Source organism: Drosophila elegans, unplaced genomic scaffold (assembly GCF_018152505.1).
Source record: "Drosophila elegans isolate 14027-0461.03 unplaced genomic scaffold, ASM1815250v1 contig_476, whole genome shotgun sequence".
Classification (NCBI taxonomy): domain Eukaryota; kingdom Metazoa; phylum Arthropoda; class Insecta; order Diptera; family Drosophilidae; genus Drosophila; species Drosophila elegans.
Genome location: NW_024545863.1, coordinates 18,690,784 through 18,712,793, shown reverse-complemented (window position 1 = coordinate 18,712,793; position 22,010 = coordinate 18,690,784). Strand labels below are relative to the sequence as shown.

At 45.4% G+C, this 22,010-nt stretch overlaps 7 protein-coding genes across 10 annotated transcripts; 4 read left to right on the top strand and 3 right to left on the bottom strand.

Moving 5' to 3' along the window:
• Nucleotides 1-47: 47 nt before the first annotated feature.
• Nucleotides 48-1,031, bottom strand: LOC108139200 (flavin reductase (NADPH)). The gene is made up of 2 exons (XM_017261839.1): nucleotides 790-1,031; nucleotides 48-737 (listed from the first exon to the last, which is right to left on the bottom strand). Exons 1-2 carry the CDS (start codon nucleotides 860-862, stop codon nucleotides 196-198), a joined length of 615 nt encoding a protein of 204 aa, XP_017117328.1. The 5' UTR covers nucleotides 863-1,031; the 3' UTR covers nucleotides 48-195.
• Nucleotides 1,032-1,310: 279 nt separating this feature from the next.
• On the bottom strand, nucleotides 1,311-3,878 carry LOC108139195 (formin-like protein 5). 2 transcript variants are annotated; one of them, XM_041709496.1, is made up of 5 exons: nucleotides 3,766-3,873; nucleotides 3,213-3,453; nucleotides 2,689-3,123; nucleotides 1,713-2,639; nucleotides 1,311-1,652 (listed from the first exon to the last, which is right to left on the bottom strand). In XM_041709496.1, the coding sequence occupies exons 2-5, from the start codon at nucleotides 3,447-3,449 to the stop codon at nucleotides 1,488-1,490; spliced, it is 1,764 nt and encodes a 587-aa protein (XP_041565430.1). In that variant the 5' UTR covers nucleotides 3,450-3,453; nucleotides 3,766-3,873; the 3' UTR covers nucleotides 1,311-1,487. The 2 variants fall into 2 exon arrangements, with proteins under 2 accessions (XP_041565430.1, XP_041565431.1); XM_041709497.1 differs by lacking the exon at nucleotides 3,213-3,453 and having other exon boundaries at nucleotides 3,766-3,878.
• An 86-nt stretch (nucleotides 3,879-3,964) lies between these two features.
• LOC108139194 (testis-specific zinc finger protein topi) lies at nucleotides 3,965-9,131 on the top strand. 3 transcript variants are annotated; one of them, XM_041709495.1, is made up of 5 exons: nucleotides 3,965-4,048; nucleotides 4,107-5,628; nucleotides 5,688-6,687; nucleotides 6,746-7,005; nucleotides 7,593-8,493. In XM_041709495.1, exons 2-5 carry the CDS (start codon nucleotides 5,259-5,261, stop codon nucleotides 8,390-8,392), a joined length of 2,430 nt encoding a protein of 809 aa, XP_041565429.1. In that variant the 5' UTR covers nucleotides 3,965-4,048; nucleotides 4,107-5,258; the 3' UTR covers nucleotides 8,393-8,493. The 3 variants fall into 3 exon arrangements, 2 of the variants coding, with proteins under 2 accessions (XP_041565429.1, XP_017117321.1); XR_005977679.1 differs by lacking the exon at nucleotides 3,965-4,048 and adding an exon at nucleotides 8,556-9,131 and having other exon boundaries at nucleotides 4,076-5,628; nucleotides 7,593-8,485; XM_017261832.2 differs by lacking the exon at nucleotides 3,965-4,048 and having other exon boundaries at nucleotides 4,076-5,628.
• On the top strand, nucleotides 9,013-10,057 carry LOC108139203 (40S ribosomal protein S29). The gene is made up of 3 exons (XM_017261844.1): nucleotides 9,013-9,140; nucleotides 9,563-9,662; nucleotides 9,724-10,057. The coding sequence occupies exons 1-3, from the start codon at nucleotides 9,079-9,081 to the stop codon at nucleotides 9,730-9,732; spliced, it is 171 nt and encodes a 56-aa protein (XP_017117333.1). The 5' UTR covers nucleotides 9,013-9,078; the 3' UTR covers nucleotides 9,733-10,057.
• A 116-nt stretch (nucleotides 10,058-10,173) lies between these two features.
• Nucleotides 10,174-15,271, top strand: LOC108139197. Its single transcript, XM_017261837.2, has 4 exons — nucleotides 10,174-11,714; nucleotides 13,219-13,743; nucleotides 13,810-14,004; nucleotides 14,777-15,271. Exons 1-4 carry the CDS (start codon nucleotides 11,384-11,386, stop codon nucleotides 14,992-14,994), a joined length of 1,269 nt encoding a protein of 422 aa, XP_017117326.1. The 5' UTR covers nucleotides 10,174-11,383; the 3' UTR covers nucleotides 14,995-15,271.
• An 879-nt stretch (nucleotides 15,272-16,150) lies between these two features.
• On the bottom strand, nucleotides 16,151-16,877 carry LOC108139202 (cadmium-metallothionein). Its single transcript, XM_017261843.2, has 2 exons — nucleotides 16,724-16,877; nucleotides 16,151-16,387 (listed from the first exon to the last, which is right to left on the bottom strand). The coding sequence occupies exons 1-2, from the start codon at nucleotides 16,866-16,868 to the stop codon at nucleotides 16,287-16,289; spliced, it is 246 nt and encodes an 81-aa protein (XP_017117332.1). The 5' UTR covers nucleotides 16,869-16,877; the 3' UTR covers nucleotides 16,151-16,286.
• A 230-nt stretch (nucleotides 16,878-17,107) lies between these two features.
• Nucleotides 17,108-21,299, top strand: LOC108139294 (GTP-binding protein Di-Ras2). Its single transcript, XM_017261991.2, has 5 exons — nucleotides 17,108-17,216; nucleotides 18,839-19,157; nucleotides 19,222-19,407; nucleotides 19,459-19,530; nucleotides 20,028-21,299. The coding sequence occupies exons 2-5, from the start codon at nucleotides 18,987-18,989 to the stop codon at nucleotides 20,298-20,300; spliced, it is 702 nt and encodes a 233-aa protein (XP_017117480.1). The 5' UTR covers nucleotides 17,108-17,216; nucleotides 18,839-18,986; the 3' UTR covers nucleotides 20,301-21,299.
• The last annotated feature ends 711 nt before the right edge of the window (nucleotides 21,300-22,010 follow it).

Genomic DNA, 22,010 nt, shown 5'->3' with positions numbered 1-22,010 from the left:
TTTTGGTGGCCGATGCCAAAGCGTTTCTGCACGTAATTGCAATTAAATTCGTGTTCTCTAAAATGGAAAGTTTATTGTGAGCTCACATTACATACGGGTATGTAGACGTTTGCCAAAATATTAATTAGAATATTATTTGTACGACTCAAATGATCAGCTGCAATTGGTCACAATCCCATTCGATGATGGATTGTTCTAGGCACTTTTGGGACTCTTGCCAATGCCGCACACCTTGCCATAGTGTTCCGGCTGCTCCAGACTGTCGATAATGAACTTTCCCAGATCGTACTTGGATACCATGCGGCCGGGGGCCTCATCGTGCACCACGGTGTAGCCGGTGGCCGGCTCATCAGCGATGTGCGGCGGCAGGATGGCAATCCAGTCCAATCCGGAGGCCTTGGTCAGGTCCAGCATGCGCTGGTGCTCCTCGTTCAGGCGGTGGAATACAGCGGGCACCTCCTGAAGCGTGCGCAGGAGAAACGAGGACATGACGATGGAGAACTTGGTCAGCTTGGCCTCCTTCATGGCCTTGATGAGGTTCTCGGTGCCGCGGGAGAGTTCCGTGGTGGCCTCCAGCTTGTTGCGGGTGCCCAGGATGACGGCCACCGCCTCTACGCCCTCAATGAGGCCTCTCACATCCTCGTAGTTGGTCACATCGCCCTTGACCAGTTCCACTTTGGACTTGAATCGCTCTGGAACGGTTTTCTCGCTGCGATACAGCAGTTTTACCGTGAGACCTGCAAAACTAAGAGTTTAAAAGCTGATTTTTTGACCTGTGAGGTTCCCTACCCTTCTGCAGGGCGTGATCCACGGCACATTCGCCGGTCATGCCGGTTCCTCCAATAATAGCAATGCGTTGCATAATGGTTCTTCTTTAATTTCTGCGTAAAAAATGCGTTTGTCCAGTCTAGCTGTGCAAAAGTGCAGTCTCACTGTGCTCCACTTATTGCTACTTATTTATCAAAGGTCCAAATCAGAAGTGATTCCAGCGATTGCTTCGCATTCTCTCCTCACCGGCTGATTTCAACTGTCTCTCTTACACGTACAAACAAACTACAGTGCTCTGTCGACAGAGCGAGCCTGGATTAAGTGAACCCCACATAACAAAGAAAAAAATATTCATGACATACCTTCTTATTGTTTTAAAGATTATGTGTATTTTGTTATTCAATAAGGATGAACATTCGAAACAGTAACAGCCCACGGTTTTCATGTTCACTCCTGCGAGTGAGAACTGTAGTTAAATTGAAAGCTCAACCAATCGTTTTCTTATGGGTTAATTTCTAGCAGTATTGATAAGCTCTATCATATCTAGCGAAAACAAGTTTATTAACAAACGTTAAGGTGCATTTGTCATGGTGATTAATAATAATATTAAAAGTATTTTTGCGGAATTTTAAATAAAGGCCGATTTTCTCAGTCTGGCAGCCCGGTTCAGTGTTGTAAAACGCGGCGCAGTCAAAAGTTTAACGGTGAAATCGTTTAAGTTACGCTTGCGATTCTGATTCCTCAGAATAGGGATTATCTGCTGGATTTTTGATTCGTCTTAGAGTTATTCCCAGCTTTAGCTCACTCAGGAAATCGGTGGTTGCTGGCTTTTGTTCCGGACGTGGCTTGATACCGCTTATGGTGGCTGCCTTTTGATCCACTTTCTATAGAAAAAACGGACACGAATTAACAATTCTGGTAAGGAAGTGTTTCATAAGTAATACCTTTAATGCAACTCCCTGACGTATACTGGCCAGGAACGCATCCCTCGGGTCTCCGCCGGAGTTGGCAGGAGGAGCAGCCTGGGGCTGTGTCTTCTGCATTGGAGGCGGTGGCGGAACTCCTCCCAAGACAGCTGGTGGGGGCGGCGGTGGAGGAGGAGCTCCTCCTGCAGCTGCAACTGGCATTGGGGGCGGCGGGGGTGGCACTGCTGCAGTTGCAACTGGTGGAGGAGGTGGAGGAAGTGGCACCTGACCGCCAGTATTCTTTATATTCTGCACCGGCGTCGGTGGGACATAGGCAGATGGAATCCTTGAAGTCGGCTTGGCCGGAGGAGCAGGTGGCGGTGGCTTGGCAACTGGCGCATGCTGCACCGGGGACACAGCGTACAGCGATCCCATGGAAGCCACCGAGTTGGTATTGGGCACTATCGATGGCTTAGGAGGCGCTGGCGGTGGTATGCGCATGGTGCCCGCCTTTCGTTGTGGCGCTATGGTGGCATACGTCTCACTGGACACCTTGGGTGGAACCGAGGGGCGCACTTGGCGAATGTCGATGGCCGCCGGATAGCCATGTGTATTTTTCGCCGTGACCGCCGAAGGAGGCGGCGGAACCTTTGGCCTGTTCACCTGCTGCGGTTGAACCTGGACGGGAATCACTGATCCCACCTCCTGCCGTCTGGCATTAACATGCTCTGGAGCAGCCGGTGCTGGACCAGGCAAATCCAAGTCGGTGATATCCACAAACCGCGACGTGAGCGAGGCGTAGTTGGAGAAGTTCGGAGCAGCCGATGGCTTCGAAACAGAGGCCACTGAAGGCGGCGGGGGCGAGGGAGGAGGAGTAATTGTGTTGTTGGTGGAAATGGTGGCATAGAGCAGCGGCCTGGCCGGCTCCTGGACTCGTGGCTTTGCCTCCAGATCGCCCTTTGATGGCTGAAGGGAAAGATGTATTAAACGATTCAACTCGACATTTAGTACCTACCATCCATGTATAATTGGAATGGACAATCTTCTTGACCACATCTTGGTGTCGCATACCGCTTATGTCCTCCTCCGTGATGCCCCGCTCCATCATGTACTTCCTCAGCACCTTGTCGTTGGAGTCGGCGTTCAGATCGAAGGCGTTTCGCGTCCGATCCCGCAACACATCTCCAGAGACGTGCTGAAAGTTGACTGGTCCGCTGATCTCGTACTTGGAGCCCTTCTTGCTGACCAGGACGCTGGTGGCGAAGCTGGGACCGGCCAGAGCCACACAGGGCGGGGCGCCCACATACCTGTCCAGGCTGTTCGAGGAGGAGGAGCTGTTCATGCCGTCGAGACTGGCGTTGTAGCTGGCGTTGTCGGTGTAGGAAGGCGGTGGACGAACTGCGGGCGGCGGATGGGCGAAGACGTCGGTGCTCACTTGCATGGAAGGAGGCTGCAAAGAAAGGAAACGGCTGCGTTCAGGACAGGGCTGTGCATCGTGGACTCGGTGTCTGGTGGAGGAGCTCTGCTGCAAGACATTACCACCCAGTAACCGGGACCCTTATTGCTCCTAATTATGTCATAGACGTAAGCGCGCCGCTTAATAGCCGGCAGACGCTCGAGGTCGTCGGACAGGTTGGCCTTCCGCAGGTACAGCTGGAGCATTTCGTCGCCACCCTGGCCCCGCAGATCGAAGGTCTTGCGGAAGTCAATGGCCCGGCCCTCCAGCTGCCGAAACTCCACGGGCTCGGAGATGTAGGCGTACGAGTAATCCTCCATGGCGCTGGAAAAGCGGATACGTAGTTGGGAGCTGCGTTAGTTCGGCTGCAAAGGAGGTGCCGCCCACTGGCTTTGTCTTGGATCACTCCCCGTAGCCGCCGTGCGTCCACACTGCCCAGCGGCATTATCTAGTAGCCAATTTGCAGATAAGAATTGCTGGCGCAACTTGGGTTTTTTATCAATTTTGGATTCGGATCGCGGTGGGCCTTCGTCGAGGTGACTCATCGACAGTCCCAGTCACCAGGTTAACCGGATAAATCAATGCCCGTGTGGGGGAGGGGCAGGAGGATAAGGAGGATCATCAAGTGGCAATTACCGTGTGCACCGGAGAGCGCTATGTCCAGGGATACTGCAGATCCTGGACAGAGTAAACGGATTGGATCGGCGGGCGTTTGTACGGCACAGAGCGTTTTGTGGGACTGATTAACGCCGGCAGTATGTCATGTTAGGCACTGCGTTTACTCATTTCGCGAAGCGCCTTATCTGGAGCGGAGGTACCGAAACCGAAACTGATAACTGATAACTGGGGGCCAGTAATCACCTGGGCCTGCGACGCCGACTCCGACAGCCTGAGCCAAAGGAAAACATAAACAATTGGCGTAAACTACACTTTGGTAAAGGTCTATGATATGCGCTTTACCTGTCATTTCCTTGCAGGTTGGGTGAGTCCAAAACCAGAAAACTTACTAATGACTAATGTCTGCAATAAGCGGAAACGACTTTATGAAGCACATTCAGCTATTAACCTTACTATACTATACATATTATAAAATATGACTGATGTAAAGACACTCAAGATTCGACCTCTCAGATACAAAGTGTATTTGTTTATTCAAAAATTGGTATGCTGTTATTTACTTCCAATCTTATCTGATTTCAGTTGACATGCCTTTTTTAAGATTGTTGTTACTGGAAAATAGTTCAGCATTTAAAATTCAATGAAATCTAAAGTACATATTCAACTTAAAAACTATATAAACTATATATGTTCTTGATCAGGATCCGTCTGTCTGTCCGTCTATCCGTTCGTATGAACGTCAAGATCCCGAGAACTATAAAAGATGCCCGCAATCATGAAAGTCGACAGATATCACAATATCACTCTGAGACTAGTTACCCCTTAGCTTTTGGCTGTGTGTGCGTTTTGGTCATATCTTTCGGTAGACGCATTTTAATTTTCAAAATCGAGATATTATTTTAGAAGTTATTAAGTTGCTAAGACGCCGGGGATAATGTTATTTGAAATTTGTCAACTGAGAAACGGGTATCTTATAGTCGAGCATAACGTTTTTTCTTGCTTTCTTTAAAAATAAGGATTTTTCAATAAGGTCGATTTTTTTTTTAATACAAGAACATAAAATAAACAAGTTGCACTTACACTCTCAAAGAAGTGAGTTTAGACTTGGAAGCAAAACATTTCGTGCCGTATTTAGTTCTTCTGTAAACTTTATTTGATTTAAAAAATATGTTTTTGTAGGCACTCGTTAAATAAAATTAAGGTATGAAAAGTTTTTAGAGAACGTTGTTAGGAACCCTATAGAGTTGTTCGTTTTCATAGAGTTTACTGTCAAACCAGCCAACTTTCTTTCGATTCGTTGAAAGCAAATCTCATTTCCCTACTTGTCAGCAGCCGCAACGTTTCTTACAAATTGTAATACAAACTTTCTAGTCCTAGGAAAATTTCAATAATTAATCAATTTCAATCCGTCGAACTGCGCATGTGCAACCTGCATCAATACTTTAACATCTCAAACAAGTTGTTTAGCCGAAATTTCTCCCAAATTGTTGCACTTTGAGATTCCGATAGGCATGAATGTCAATGTTACGGGTGAATATACGCTGGCTGAGATCGAAGTGGTTGTGGACACGGAGTTGAGTCCCGATGACCTGCAACCCGGAGCCACAGTGCTGGCATCCAACGAGGGTGAGGGCGACCTGGAGAAGATCGTCAGCCACGAGGAGCTCTCTAGGTTTTTTACCGTGACGCCGTCGGCAGCCATCCAAATGCCCACCGAAGTGGTGGTGGAGCGCACCCTGGCGGATCCGGCTCTCAAGCAGATCCTGCAGGAGGCTGACGGCAAGAAGGGCTTTGATCCGCAGGCGGAGCAACTGAAGATTCGCGAATTTTTGGCCGGGGTCAAAAGCAGCAAGATGACCACCGAGCAGTCGGTGTTTCATGGTAAGCCTATTGGATGCATTTGATTGTATTAACATAAGATGGTCCTTCTTTTCCCTCAGTACCGCGTTCCAGCTCATTTGGAACCACCAGCTGTCGCATAAAATGCCCCCAATGTCTGGTTCAGTACGATACTGCCGCCTTCCAGAGCCACTCCTGCGAGTTCGATGTCGAGCGGAAGCCCGTAGAAGTGGTAGTTTCCCAGCAAGAGAAGCCTCTGCCTGTCCCGACTGGGTGTGCTTCTCCTGCTGCTGCTGCTGCTCCGCCCAGCAAACCGAGCAGCGAGCGTGTGATCCTTGAGAACCAGGCGCGCCTTTGTCGCTACATGAAGGACGAGATGAAGTACGACCTGACCACTGGCATCGATAGCTCGCGGAACCGGAAGTCGGGTAAGGGACCCAACGAGTGTACCATGTGCGACCGCAAGTTTGTGCATGCTTCGGGATTGGTGCGCCACATGGAGAAGCACGCCCTGGATCTGATCCCTTTGGCGACCAGCCTGCAACCGCATACAGTTCCGGCTGCCGGCCTCCATGTGCTGGTCAAGTGCAACGTCTGCGGTCGACTTTTCTACGATCCGCAGGTGGCCCTGGAGCACGGGCTCATTCACTTTCCGGAGCAGCCACGTCTGTGTGATTTTCCCGAAATTCGATCCTCCAACGCCGAGCTGGATTTAAAGGAGTTCATGCTGGATAGCGAGATGTGGCTGGCGGGAGAGGTCACAATCACAACCGCGCAGCAAAAGATTAGCCGACTGGAGAAGGACTTGTTCACCAGTTTGATCCTGGGCAGCATTCTGCAGTGCGAGTTCTGCGAGTACATCTTCGCCGACATCGCAGAGCTGCTCGTCCACTCGGCCTCCCATGTGGCAGAGCGGCGATTCGAGTGCACCGCTTGCGACATCCAGATGAGCACGGCCAAGGAGGCCAGCATCCACTTCCAGACGGACTGCATCTTCATGCGGGAGGCGAACAGGTCGCTAAATGTCACACTGAGTCGTTACTTTGTGTGCAATGTGTGCGAGTTGAAGTTCGCCAACACGGACCTTCTGCAGGAGCATCGGTAAGTTGTTGAATGGGTTTTTAATCCTGCAGGGTAATCAGCTATTCCGCTCTGCTAGGTACACCTCATATCACTACTTTCCGCGTCTCAACGCGAGTGGTAAGAAGCTGCTGCTGCCCTGCGAGTTCTGCGATGTCAACTTCGAGTTTGCAAACGAGATCCAGGCGCACAATGAGGAGAAGCATTTAAACAAGAAGAAACGCGAGAAGGAGACCCGCAACACGGGCACTGGTCGCTTGCGTCAGTACCTCTGTGACATCTGCGGGAAGTCCTACACCCAATCTAGTCATCTGTGGCAGCACCTGCGCTTCCACCAGGGTAAGCATTCGTAGTAGATTATAGAGCACACAACTCTCCCTTCAACTAAACAGCTTGACTTAATCAGCTTACAAAATGTTTGATTTAAACAGCTCAGCTCTTTGGTTTTTACGATGAGAGGCACTCGATTCGATAGAAATGACGGACTCACTAAAATTATAAGCTCATGGAATCATGGGATAGAGTAACCAATCTTAATTCATATTCTTCATTTTCGCATATTCTTCATTTGTGTATGACTATAAACTCTATAGCAGACGGAGGTCTAATTTATTTCTAAAAACTGGGCAGATGGCCAATACTTGCTAATTTATAAGCCTATTTTGCTATTGGCAATCAGTTCCGCCTGAAGAGAAGACAAGAGTGTCTTCAGCTGAAGAATTTGCGAGGAAGAGTTTGCAATGCATATTTTCAATAATTCAAAGAAACTTATAAAGAAGCTTAAAGATTCCATGATTCCATAAACTATGATTCCAAATTTATAGACAAACAAACCAAGCTTTAGCTCAGAGCTGATTTTATAACCGACTTGTGATGGGCTGAAGTAGATCAGACGGCCACTTAGGTGATCTATTCCTCCCCATCAGGTGTCAAGCCCTTTGTCTGTCAGGAGGAGAACTGCGACAGGAAGTTTACCATCCGACCAGATCTGAACGACCACATCCGGAAGTGCCACACGGGCGAACGACCATATCTCTGTTTGGTGTGTGGCAAGCGCTTCCTGACCGGATCCGTCTTCTACCAGCACCGGCTCATCCATCGAGGCGAAAGGCGCTACGAGTGCGAGGAGTGTGGCAAGCGGTTCTACCGGGCGGATGCCCTCAAGAATCACCAGCGCATCCACACCGGCGAGAAGCCGTATAGCTGCCTCTTCTGCACCAAGACCTTCCGGCAGCGTGGCGACAGGGACAAGCACATCCGGGCGCGACACGCCCACCTGGACGCCAATTCGCGACTGATGATGCAGATGCAGAAGTTTCAGCTGGAGTCGGCTGCAGCCGCTGCCCTTCAGGCCAAGCATCATCCGGACGAGCAAGCTCCTGCGGAGGAGGCCTCTGGCTCGGGGTCCGGATTGGCAGAGACTGGCGATCCTGGGATGCAGTACTCCGTCCTGCCAGAGCAGAATGACGAATTGATGTGCCTGTCAATGAACGGCGTGAACAACAATTTCCTTATGTCGCAGTATGGCCAGGCAGTGCCAATGGAGGCGAGTGGCTCAGAGCAGGACATAATCGTCTTCGAAGATCCGGCCCAACAGGATATGGATATGTTGAGCATGTTCGAGCCGCAGCCGGGTAAGCCGCCAATGCAAGGTGGTGAAAATGCCAAGGTGGTTGTTGTCAAGAACAATCCGTCCCAACCACTGTTTTCGGATACCTATATGTAAGAGTCGAATTCGAATTTGAATAAAGCGCCAGAGGAATAGAGGGGCCACTGGCTAATGGTGATGCCACTTTGGTAGTGGCTACGCCCTCTGCAGGTAGAAGACTCCTACGAACATTATTTTATAATAGAAAAACGAATTTAAAAACATTTACATTTCTTACAAGAGTGGTGTTAAATAGTGAGTGCATTTCAGCAGATGTTAAGAATTTCAACAGAAAGTGGGCAAGAAATGGAGTGGAACCTGGCTAAGTGTTCAAGAACTTGAGTGAAGTGCGCATGAACTGCCGTGAAATCGGTAACAGTGGGCTAGAACTTGAGTGAGAAGTTAACAGAGGCAAGAAAATATCGTTAGAGACGGATAAGCATTAAAAGCTCTGCCAAACATTGATGAGACTGACCTATTGAAAACATCGCTGTAAGCAATGCCCCACCTCTAGCGGTGAATTTTAGTGATTGTGGGTTTGTGTTTCGCAGTGAAATGTTAGCCAAACGTCCAACTAACAGCGGAATGTTAGCCAATCGTCCAACTAACAGAAAGATATCGTTAGTGATGGAAGAACATTGATAGTCCCTGCCAAACATCGATAAGACCGATATTGTGAAAACAGCGAAGTCATCGATGTTTTTGCACCTCAGACTGCCCTCCCTAGTTCCTTTTCTTTTTCTTTCTCGTCGAAAAACGCCAACATGGGTTTCGCTACTCTCTGGTACTCGCACCCCCGCAAATACGGCCAAGGCTCCCGATGCTGGTAAGATTTGTGCGGCCCGTAGCCTGGCGCACCGAATGGTGTACGATTTGTTTAAATGCTTGCCCCGTAATCCCGTATTTTGCACGATTTTTTGGCATGCTTGTAGAAAGTGAGGTTATTCACGCCCCGCTTTTTTTCACGCATGGCGTCTGCCGATTTGTGTTGCTTGCCGACTTTCCTTGTTAGATTTGTTCAATGGCTTTTGCCCCCGGTTGAGTACGGAAATACGTGTTTAAACATCTTGAACAGTTTCCTTAATTAAGGGAGGCCAAAGTAAGAGCTGCACGAGGCAGAAGGCGCGATTTTCACATGAAAACAGTGCAGCCGAGTGCAGCGACAGCTTTGCTACACCAAAACTGTGCCAATCTGTGGAAGAACTTGTGTGGAACCGATATAACTAATGATTCGTCATCCCATTCCAGCCGTGCCTGCTCTAACCGCCACGGTCTGATCCGCAAGTACGGCCTGAACATCTGCCGCCAGTGCTTCAGGGAGTACGCCAACGACATTGGCTTCAAGAAGGTGAGTCCCCAGGAGATCTATCTACCAACTCATTACTAATTACAACCTTTTCTCCTTTCAGCTGGACTAAATGTCCTCTTCTCAATTTGGCACGCGTTAATCGCGTCTCAAAATAACAATCGGCATAGTAATATAAGCAGTCGCCGGACTCTGGGGGACTGCGTACATTAATATGCCGGCAGCAACAACAAGCAGCAGCAGCAACAACATAATCATTTGGGGATTTAAGCAAGGACAAAGCACACAAGGAAACGACTCCAAAGTAATCTCTAAGCAAGTAACCAGAATGGCCACCACCACAGAATTCCAACAGTTGCCACCTTCCGCGAAGGATCTTTGTTAAAACACTAGTTTGTTTAAATCTCCGTCTGATTAAACCCATAACAAGAAACGTATATATACTTTTGTGTCATAATTTGAGCCTACATCTTGGCGGGCATCTGTTTTGTGTTGACAAATGCCGGAAAATTGTGCATTTCCTAGTTTTTGGACCGACGGCCGATCAGTCAGTTAGTCTGTGTAACCTAATAACACATTAAACCGCTACCAAAACAAAATACAACCGGTTTGGATCGCTGGAGAGAGGGTCATCTCTCTGAAATAACATTGTCAAATCGCACACGAAGATCTTGTTTTGAACAATCAAGAGGTTTTGCCAGTGACAGAAAGCCTTTTAAATTTACATTTATCTGCCGGGATATAATGTGAAAAATTGTAGAGCAACATGTCGCCAATTTAGATTGGCTAACAAACCATTATCCTATAAACAGCTATAGGATAGACGTCTATAATTTTCAAAGAACACTTTTACAATAGTGCAATAATGCAAAAAGAATGGTTGCAATCTTTTTTTTAATGCATGTAACAAGCACTGGTTTAATTAAAATCAATAATATTTGTAAGCTGCGGCTATGAGTATTATTTCTTGAACTGCACAGATTCGGATTTGTGACTTATCAATTATGAATACGAAATGGTGACTAAAACTTAATTTCAAACATAAATAAAAGCAAAATTTTCTTATCACATTACCATGTGTGTGTGTGTTTTGCACTTAGACTTTGTGTGTGCTTAAATATACATATACATATACATTAACATGTAGCGTAATCCTAGCTATCAATTTCCTTGTGGACAACTAAATGAATGTTTACTATAAACCAAACTGTAAACAAACCTGCTTCATTCCCACGCAAAAGTGTCAAGAGCGTTAAGTGTGCCTCAATATTTGATGGTGTCCTTTTGGAAAGCCGGAAGCAATCTCCTGGCTGCAGGCAGGCGCATTTCCTCATTTCTACGTCAGTGGGTTAGTGGCATCCACCGCAGCACTGGAACACCTTCACCAGTGCTCCAGCCAGTGGAATGGCAGGCCAGAGCCCATTTGGCTGAGAGCCAGACTTGGAGTTAAAACCAGTTTGGGGCGCTAAAGAGCGGGTCAGCCCCCGCTTAAGCTCTCTTAGCTGTTTCAGCGGTGGGCTTCGCTGCCGAAATACCACGATTTTGCACATTCGCCAATTGGAGCTGGGAGTCTGAAGCGGTCGCTCGGTGTCTAAACAACGTAGTCGCGCTTGCCCAATAATAAAGTAACCCAGTACCACCTGTATTCCCACCAGCGATGAGTGATCAGTGAGTGAGTGAGTGAGTGCCACATACTGCAACAGTGACTCCAAAATCGGAAAGGTCAGTGGTTTAGTGACCCCCCCGTAAGTGAATCAGTCGCAATGAGATTGGTCTGGCTGCAGCTCCTGGCTGCTGGGGGAGCCCTCTACCTGACCATCGGTTGTGCAACGGCCGCCAAGGCATCCACCACAAGCCGCGGAGTTGCACAATACAAGCTCCCGCTCCCAGCTCCACAGCCAGCCCACGAAACTGCGGTGGTTTCAGGACCGGATCAGCATCAGTCCAGACGGCCACAGCAGCAGGGTGCATCCAACCAGCGGAGGCGCACTCAGGTCGTCCGCCGGCGCAGGCCCTCCTCATCCACCACAACTACAACAACCACCACCACCTCCTCCACCACCACAACAACATCAACAACAACTACCACAACTAGTGAGTCCACAAAATAGTTTAATGATGCAAAGATAGTTAGCTTTGATCTTAGATCAGTGCAACTAGTCTGTGGGGCGATGACTATTGAAAAATCTTGCAAACTGGTCGAAGATGCTGGCACTGACCTAGCTTTTCGGTTTCGGCCATAAAGATTGAAAGTGTTAATGCGAATATACAGCCATAACAGCGACAAAGAAGTTGTCTGAGAAAAGGTTGAACTAGGTGGGTTCAACGATAGATGGGATACCCTTCTATATATTTGGAATTTGAAAAACAAATATCTGACTATTAAAGTCAATATTTAATATATACATAAATTATAAGATCATAATATTAAATAATTCAATATTAAAATATTTTAAACAATGTGGAAAATATTCGATTTAAAATAGTTCCATTGATTTAAATGAATTCAATTTAAGTTAAAAGTGGTTTAAATTTAATAAAAAGCTTCAGATATTAAACTCAATTTCAAAAAAATTAAAAAGGATTTTAATACAAATTTTCATATTTAAATTAACTAACAAGTGCAATAAATAAAAATCAAAGTAACAAATATATACACATTAGAATACTGAAATATACCTATTTTTAAACTATAATTTCAACGCCTTGAGGCTTTTTGCTTAAATATTATGAAAGCATGAATTTATTACATTCTTAAATGGCTAATTTGCAATTTGTGAGTTACCGAGATCCTATTGCTGCTGTAAAAATTAGAATGGCATTTGAAGCCACTTTGATAGCCAAATATAAATCAAAGATTATGCGCAAAAAAAATGCAGATAAAGAGTTTTACCTTGGATTGGCCGTTTCATTATTCTGACCGCAATTGTGTATTCAAATTGTGGCCAAAACCTGATATACCCGTTCGGAGTTCGTCGGCGTCCATAGGTGCATAGGTTAGGTGCAGAGCGTCGATAACTGGAGCGCCGGGGCTTTCGAATCGGCTTCAGCTGCACCAGGAGACCTTGGCGAAGTCCGAACCGGAGAGACGGACACAAGGTCGCCAGTTATTGGGGCCTAGGCCTTTGCCTCTGGCAATTTGCATGATAATTCCGTTTTAGAATCCCCCTTTTTTTTCTGGCTGCGTGGGTCTAATTAAATTAAAGGTGCTCTGAACTTGCCTCGCCATTAGCTAGTTTTATGACCTGGAAATTCAAAGCTTATAGGGAAGTGTCGTTCATCGCGGTTAATGATCTCTGATCATGGCGCTGTTGGCGCATGCTGTCCAAGCTGTTGCAACATGCCAAGTACATAATTGCGCTGGGAATGGGTCTATGGAGCCTACAGTGGAGTGGGTGGGAAGCGTTGGCCAACAGGCTGGCAATTGTTGATCCACTGCTGGCGGAATAATGAAACAAAACCAAATCAAACGCTCTTTATGAGCCGCGGGAACTGCGCTTTACTTGACGTGTAATGTCTGTTATTTGGAGCAGAAACACTAATGGCCACTGAGCACACACAGCTAACCCGCTTTCCACATCCATCCGCCATCCCCCAGCTCCGCGTCCCAGCTTGGCCAACGGCTTCAACTTCTTCAATCCGAACTTCTGGAGCTTTGGCCAACAGAGTTTGGTGGCAGTGCGTCCGCCCACCAAGCAGCCTCATCCGCCCAAGAAGTTCAGTCCCAAGGAGGACAAGTCTAGTCAGCGTAAGCCGCCCAAGACCACCAGGAAACCTTTGGCCAACACAACGGTTAGAACACCCACAACAACCACACTGAAGTCCACCACGGATGGTCCCTTCCGGATCGCCCTGCCCACGCTCAACTTTCCCAGCGATGACAAGGACAAGGAGAAGGATAAGCAGAAGGACAAGGAGAAGGGCAAGCGGGCGGCTGCCGAGCTGCGATTGAGGTTCGATTGTCCTCGGGAGAACGAGGTGAGGTTCCAGCTCTTCCCCAAGATCTGCAAGACGGATCGGGACTGCGCCGTCTGGCAGAGAGATGAGCTGTGCTGTGATATCTTCGGGGCCAGCAGCTGTGTCTCCGGGGTGCCCAAGCCCCTGGAGGAGACGCCACATGCTCGTGAGTGGAATAATATTCGGGAATCCTAGGCCATCTGCTAATCAGTGAGTGTTCCTTATACAACAGCCATCCTGGGCTTGATACCACGCAAGTGCCCCAGCAGACCGCTGGCCGAGCTCTGGTGGGATGTCCAGGAGTGCAGCTCGGACATGGACTGCTGGCCAAGGGTCTGTTGTCCGGATGGCCGCAGAAGGTACTGCCGCACCTCGCAGCCGGAGTTGGAAACGGCCCCAGTGCCTGTGAAGCGCTCTTTCGACTACCGTAAGTGTAAACTGATTTATCTATCTTCCATGGAGGGTATATAAGATAAGATATTTGTGTGATGTAGACATACATACAGTTTTTACACCTAACATATCTTCGATCAAGAAAAAATATACTTTAGCAGTTATTAAAAAACTAAGTATATATGTTTTAAAATAATAAATGTAAGTCGATTTCCCGCAGAATTTTTTGATCATTCCTATAGGAGCTGTATGATATCTGTCCGATTTCTTTTTTAAATTAAAACTGTATTTTAAAAACCAAGAAAAAAAATATTTCCATATCTCGGCGAATATTGGTATAAATGGAAATCAACAAAGCTATATATTTTTTGTCAATTATTATACTTAGTCGTTCGATCCGTCCCGTTCCGCCTTATATACTACCTTTAATAAAAAGAATTCTTTTGCAAATGTATCATTCAAAAGGCTTTAAAGCTGAGAGACTATATTGCCTAGGACATGGCTAAATTGAATCGTCTGGTGAACTGACCAAAAACATACATATGCATATACTCATAATAGTCGGATATAACTGCATCACTGGCTTGCAAACTTAGTATAATACTCTGTGCAATTTATGACACTATATAATATTAAACGCGAGGTGAAGAACACATACACACTACCTAAAGTATTTTTTGATTCGGTCCTAACATAATATTTCGGTATAATATTCAAATTATGATTTCACCGATCGATGTTTTTGTCATATAACTAAGAGCAAGAATTCCTCATTTGTATCAACATAAACCAAAATTCTTTCGCAGTTACGGAGTACCTAGAGTGCACGGCTCCACCGCCGCCCATTTTTGACCTGCACCCCAAGGCGTGCACCTCCACTTTGGACTGTTTTCCGAACGTATGCTGCCAGGAGGCGGGACTCCGGCACTGCCGACCGCCCAAGAAGTCCGTGCTCACCCTGATGGCCAACTTCCTGAACGTGGACTTCGTGAAGCGACTGGCCCAGAATATCGTTATCAAGTAGGCCGCGAATTTCCCACTATTTTGTAACTAATGTGCGTCGATGTCGAGCACCTTCAACAGAAGCGTTTCGAAACTGCCGTGATATCTCGGTCGTATTTGTTTGGCCACGCTGATAACCAAAAAGAAAACATGCCCATGCCCACACATATGTACTTGTACTGCGCACTAAGTGTACCCAATCGATTCCCCGTAATCCTCCATTTATGTTCACCTAGCCTAGTATTAGACATAAGCTGCATTCGTAGGCTAACAAATTAAATGCGAGCCATAAACTCTGATTGAGGGTTTTTTATTCACTCGGAGGTCTCGGGTCGTGGTGTCTGGGCCATCTGGGGTTGTGGGGTCTCTCGTAACCCCACCCCTAGGTCAGATGGATCGCTCACTTCGGAAATAGCACTCGGGGTTCTTGTTCTTGACTTATTTCGGTGACATTATGAGCGTATTAATGTGTATGCTTATAAGGTTGTCGCACTTTCACGTTACCTGCGCGATCACTTTACACCTATAACAACAAGTTAACTAAGCGACTTTGAGACTATAAAGTCTCGAGACGATGTTGAGCACAAAACAGACTGAAAAGTAAATCAGCCTACAATTATTAATGTTTTTCTTCGTGAATCATGTATATATGTACATATATGTGTTTTGTGAAATAATTAAATCATTATTCATCGAGTTTCTAAGGAGAAACAACAGAGTTTAGCTAAACATATGCTACTTTATATGAAATTCATATAATAAACATAATTTCAGCTTTAAGGAAAAAATCTTTAAGTCAAATAATGTTTTAAAATGCGTTTGTTTTTGCAACAGTTAAAATTTAATAAAATCTACGCTTTAGGAGCTGCTTTATTATTTTGCCCGCGTCTGTAGCCATATCTACAAGTCATAAGTTCAAACCGCTGTGCTTTGAAATCAAACCCAAACCCCCACTCATTTCAGCCTCAGAAAATAGAAGAGAAGCGTCTCAGATTACTATACAATTGCTCAACTGAATTTGTTTATGCAAACTAGTAGACAAGTGTGGAAAACACTTGACCATCCAATTTTCACGACGTATATCGCCATATCGCCGGGCACGAACCTCCAATAAATGAGAATCTAACCTAGAAAGGCCCAGACCAACTGATTGCGCAACAAGAAAAATACGCAGCTTATAGTGTTCAATTACTTTAATTGGACATTGTGTGGAGGGAAAATGAGAAAACATTGTGTTTGCATGTGATAATATAAAGAAATCAGTTCGGAGATAAGGGGCTGCCGTCTTCTCCAGATCTTCTCCTCCGGAGAATCTCACTTGGAGCAGGCGCAGGCGGATTTCTTCTCGCCGCCGCACTTGCAGTCAGATCCGCAGTTGCAGGATCCCTTGGTCGTCTGGGAGGCGCATTTGCAACCTGGTAAAAGTAAAATAAAAAATAAAATTATTATGCAGAAAAATATATATATGCATATGTTGACTATATAAAAAAAAAAAAACGGAAGAAATCATACGATTTATAATGATTTTAAAGATGTAGAATTGATTGCACGTCGATTTATTCTATATTGTCAAGAAACCTATTTTTTTATACTAGATCTGGTTCAAAACAAGTTGAATCGAGGGGTTCCAATTGTGTTCATTCAATATTATCTTTCTTTTGTAAATAAAATATCTGATTCAACATAACATTAAACTGTTTTTCTGGACAGCTGAAAAGATCCTAGAATCCTAGGGTCAGACTTGAACTTACCACTTCCGCATGGGCAAGGCATCTTGGTTTTGTTGTTTTTTTTCACTTGTTCACTTCGCAAAAGATAAAGAGATGGGCTATTTAGGCCTTTTACTGCACCGAGATGATTCACTTGTTTTTGCTGCTGACCACAACTGATGCACATTGGCCAGTTGCTCTCGGTTTTATACACTTTGGAAACGCGGCTTTACACACGGGTCGTTCGATTCCCCAATTCTTTTGCACACGCCGGCCGGCTTTGAATGGATGTAGAGACGTGTGCAGAAGCTTTCTTCCCCGAGGGTTCGAGTCTCCGCTGCGGGGTTTGAGCACTGCTAAAAGCTCTGCACATAAGATAGGCGCATGCGCCGTAATGCCCTTGTGTGTGGGGGCGGTGGGTGGGCGGTTCCCTTATCGGAACCAGAGGATAGGATAGGACGGCCTGCAGCAGAGAGCTAGTCACATCGGGCACCAGATCCTGTCCTGCAACGAATCCCAGTGCAACGAAATGCAAGTAAATATTGCGACGCAATTGGGAAACCCTCGGATCCTGCGGGAAATTCACCAAACGGGGTTGCATAGTGCTGGCGCCCAGGTTTTTCCGAGGGGTCGCGTGTGTGGGTGGCAAGTGCAGCGCAGATAAAATCGATAAATCCAAGCCAAAATAAAGCGAGGAAAATCCAACAGCAAAGAGTGTGTGTGGTGTACGGAGCGGTGGAAAAACAAAAAGAGAGTGTGAAAACAGTGCGAAACAACAAAACGGCGAAAAGTCGGAAGGCGGGGCGGCAAAGGGGGCGTGTCAAAGGTGCCAGTGCCACCATGACAATCAAGCGGAAGTGAGCAGTTACGGCTGGACTAGTGCTAGTGTGCGTGTGTGTCCGTGTGTGAGTGGGCGGATGAACGGATGGGCAGGAAAGGACACTCGCCTTCAAAGCAGGCCTATTTTTACCCCAACATAATCGTGATTAAAGTGATAATGATGAGAAGAGGCTGATGCCGATCCGCCAGCCGAGCAAAAATCAATACTCTTCCTTGGCACATGGCTAAAATTAGCGGCACATTCTCACGCATTGTTCCCCCGTTTATTTTGCCCTTGAAAAGGGTAACACAAATGTTGTCACAAGTCTGTAACGCAGTCGATAAGTCATATCCGATCTTATACATTTATTTTTTGCAATTTATTTACTTGGTTTAACGACCATAACAAGTTTTATTTTAAACTTTTCTTATGCCTTAACAATACCTTATACACTACATATACCGATAGGTAAAAATTTCCATATTAAGTTTTATTCTGAAGATATTGCGAATAACAAAGACTCGAGTTCTACAATATCAGCATTACATAATAATTTTACATCTTTGATTTTGAATTACTTAATTCTCTTATAGGAATAAGGCCTTTTAAGGATAATTTAAATTTTATTAATTTTGTATTTTATTAAAAGTGGACAGTTGTATCGAATTCGAATTCGAACTTCTTAGTCTAATAGCTGTTATAAGAACGATCGTTTGAGCATCTTAAAATTTAAATATAACATCATATATGTTAATCGAGGTATGGCCATTAAACTATGATCTTTTCAAGTTTATCAAAGTCTCATGGACAAATATGTCAAAATATGTATATAGACTACAATATTTCTGAAAAGCTGGGTATATAAGCATCGCTTGTCAGAGGTTAAAGGCTGTTTTCCTTTGTTTCGGGACTCACATCATAAACGCGAATTGAGAAAATTGCAATTCAATGATGACCTTTTCAAGTTTATCAAATCATATTATATCCTATAGGTGTCATAAAAACAATCTGACCAAAAAACTATTAATTAACTAAATTGAGGCATTGCCATTTAAGGATGACCTTCTCAAGTTTATAAAATAATATCATATCCCATAGCTGTCATAAAAACAATCTGAACAAAAAAGTATTTAGACTAACTAATATTAATATTAATAATGACAAGGGTATATAAGCATTGGTTATCAGAAGTGAACTTTCTTTCTGTTTTTTTTTTTGTTAGGGACCCTAAAGCAATACCACCCACACGCACACCCGTTCTCCACCCACAACCGGCCCGGAAAGGTTGTGCGTGCGTGGGCGTTGTGGCCAAGCTGATTTGCTCTTAATCGTTGCAGATAAACGAAAGCATGGCGCCCAAGTAGAACATTCCAACAGCGCCCGACAGCAAGCCAACAAGCTCCAGCTCCAGCTCCTGTTTCTCTCTCTGAAACTATTTCCACTTCGAATCCGATTGACCCGAATCCGGTCCGACGCGAGTCCGGAATGACGGAGCAGAAGAACCAGGTGACGCGCGCTGCGCCGGAGCAGAGCAACGACTACCGGGTGGTGGTCTTCGGAGCCGGCGGCGTGGGCAAGAGCTCGCTGGTGCTGCGCTTCATCAAGGGCACCTTCCGCGAGAGCTACATCCCGACCATCGAGGACACCTACAGACAGGTGGGTGGGGGTTAACCAGGTGACCCTCCGAGAGGACCCCTCCTAATCCCTATTAATCCCATAGGTCATCAGCTGCAACAAGAACATCTGCACGCTGCAAATCACGGACACCACGGGTTCGCACCAGTTTCCGGCCATGCAGCGGTTGTCCATCTCGAAGGGACACGCCTTTATCTTGGTCTACTCGGTGTGCTCCAAGCAGAGTCTGGAGGAGCTGCGACCCATCTGGGCGCTCATCAAGGAGCTAAAGGTTCGTGATTGCCTGATATTGAATCCTCACTAACATTTCGTCTTTCCACAGGGGGCCGACATCCCCAACATCCCCGTCATGCTGGTGGGCAACAAGTGTGATGAGACCGCCGAGTTGCGTGAGGTTAGAGACAATAATATCCATCTTTATATGTTAGGGCACTTTAACTTTAAACTAGTTTGGATATCAACAACCGGCAACTTAACTATAAACCTTTAAAATTGTTTAGTTTTTTAGTCAAATCTATTCTTTCATTAATAACTTAATAACTAAATTAACAATATTAAACAGATTTGACTAAACTAATCATCTTTGACAAAGAAATTTTAATTTAACGTTCTTCCTGGTTGAAATAGTAAGAGAAATCTTGAATACGATATTTTCTAATCCAATATATCATTATTTAATAAAGTCATCTATTTTTTGATAACTAAATTACTAAATTACAAAATTATTAATATTAAACAGAATCCACTTTAACATCGGTATTTTGTTCTTAAATTGTTTGTCTTTCTTGATTTCATTATATCTTGAATATAAAAACAATACTTAAAGATCAAAAGGATCTAAGAACCCCTGCCTTTTTTAAAACCGCCTAACACAAAACCATACTTTGGCAGGTCTCCCAGGCCGAGGGTCAGGCGCAGGCGACCACCTGGAGCATATCCTTTATGGAGACGTCGGCCAAGACGAATCACAACGTGACCGAGCTCTTCCAGGAGCTGCTCAACATGGAGAAGACGCGCACCGTTTCCCTGCAGCTGGACACCAAGAAGCAGAAGAAACAGAAGAAGGAGAAAAAGTCCAAGGACACCAACGGCTCGATTCCGGAGAACGGAGACGCGGGGGCCAGTGCCAGCGGTGGGGCCAAGGAGAAGTGTCTCGTTATGTAAGCACATCGGACGGCGATGGCATGTGGCCCTGTGACAATGTGACCCGGGTCGCATTGCATCGAAAGGAGCTCCAGCTGGAGTGACGGAGCAGGAGACGGTGACAGACAAATACTCGCCTTGGGGCAGCAGCGTGTGGTGGTGGGCGGTGTTGGGTCTCAGCCACCCAACCATCCAACCACCCAACCACCCACACGGGCCACGCACCACACACACCCCAGACAACCCACACACCCCAGACAACCCACTCACACCCCAGACAACCCACACAACCACTTACCCACATGTAGAGTTACATCCATAACTTGACACTTGTATTTAGGAACTGATGTAAGTCACAAACACGATTGCAATTACGATTACGAGTATATTTTGCATAGGTTCTATTCGAGCAGATCAGATCTTTGTAGTCGCACAGAGTACACGATACCAGATACGATACGATACTAAACTAAACACACCATCAGCATGGAAGCTAATCCTAAGTTGACACACACATAATCGCATCTGAAACGTAACGGCATACATATCAAATGTTTACATACATACTTGCATGATCCACCACCCATTCATAACCAGGTATGAAACGAAGCTATACACTATATCTCTAACGAAAGCCAAAGTACCTATTTAAAGACATAGAATCTGTAATGTGTATCTACTACGATATGATAACAATATTTACATGGATCCATCAACGGAAGACTTCTTGACTCCATGGTCGCCACAGAGACCATTGCGGGGCATCTGGGCATCTGGGCATGAGCACGATGAGGATGCCTCCCCTGACTATCATTGCTGTTTAACTATTTACCACCTAACCAGAATAATACAGATTTGGACGAGCCCCGTTCGCCACATAAGCTAATGTATAAAATACTCATGGCCAACAACACACACATACCACACACACAGAGAGAGAGATCCGGATCCGGAAACCTAAAACAAATTCGCGATGGCATTGTGTTTTTGTATTATATTAAATGTGTATGTACAATTTTACACTTATTTGCTGAAATTTATTGACGAGAGCATTTTAATAGTAGCAGCAAAACCGAAAAGGATCACAGAGTTAGCCTAAGCCAGAATCATGATCAAGATCAAGTACAATTGCATTCATCAAGTGAGCCAAGGAACACGTACATCGAAGGATATTTGAAGAGCATTTTTGCAGTAGCGTAGATGGGATATAAGTTGCCTGTTTTTAAAACACTTATGTATCGTACGTACTTATAGCTTAACTTAAACCAAACCGTTCCCAATTGTGGTATTCGTTATTTTAATAGTTGGTTGGCTTGTGCATAGGCGTAGGAGTTGAACAAATTGTTTCGCATAGTTTGCTGTTGTTTGATATTAAGAGGATTAGTTTTTTAAATTTTACCAATCAGACTAAGTGAATGATATGCTTTAATCGCTGCTAAACCAATTAGCCAACAATGGGGCAAGTAATTACATTAATTATGATGTTGCTCATCCAACTGGTACTGGTATCTATGGCTGCTGGTCCGCCGTCCAGCAGTGCCGGACATATAAGTAGAACAGCCAACACAAATCAAGAAGTGGAAAATTACACACTAGATCTAAAATAAATTGTTGAATTCGAGTAGAGAAATTATTAATCAAGATTATGATAGCGGACCAATTTGCGTATAAGATTTGTGAAATCAATTTAGATAAATTATCTCGGTTTGCCATAGACATGAACGATTTCAA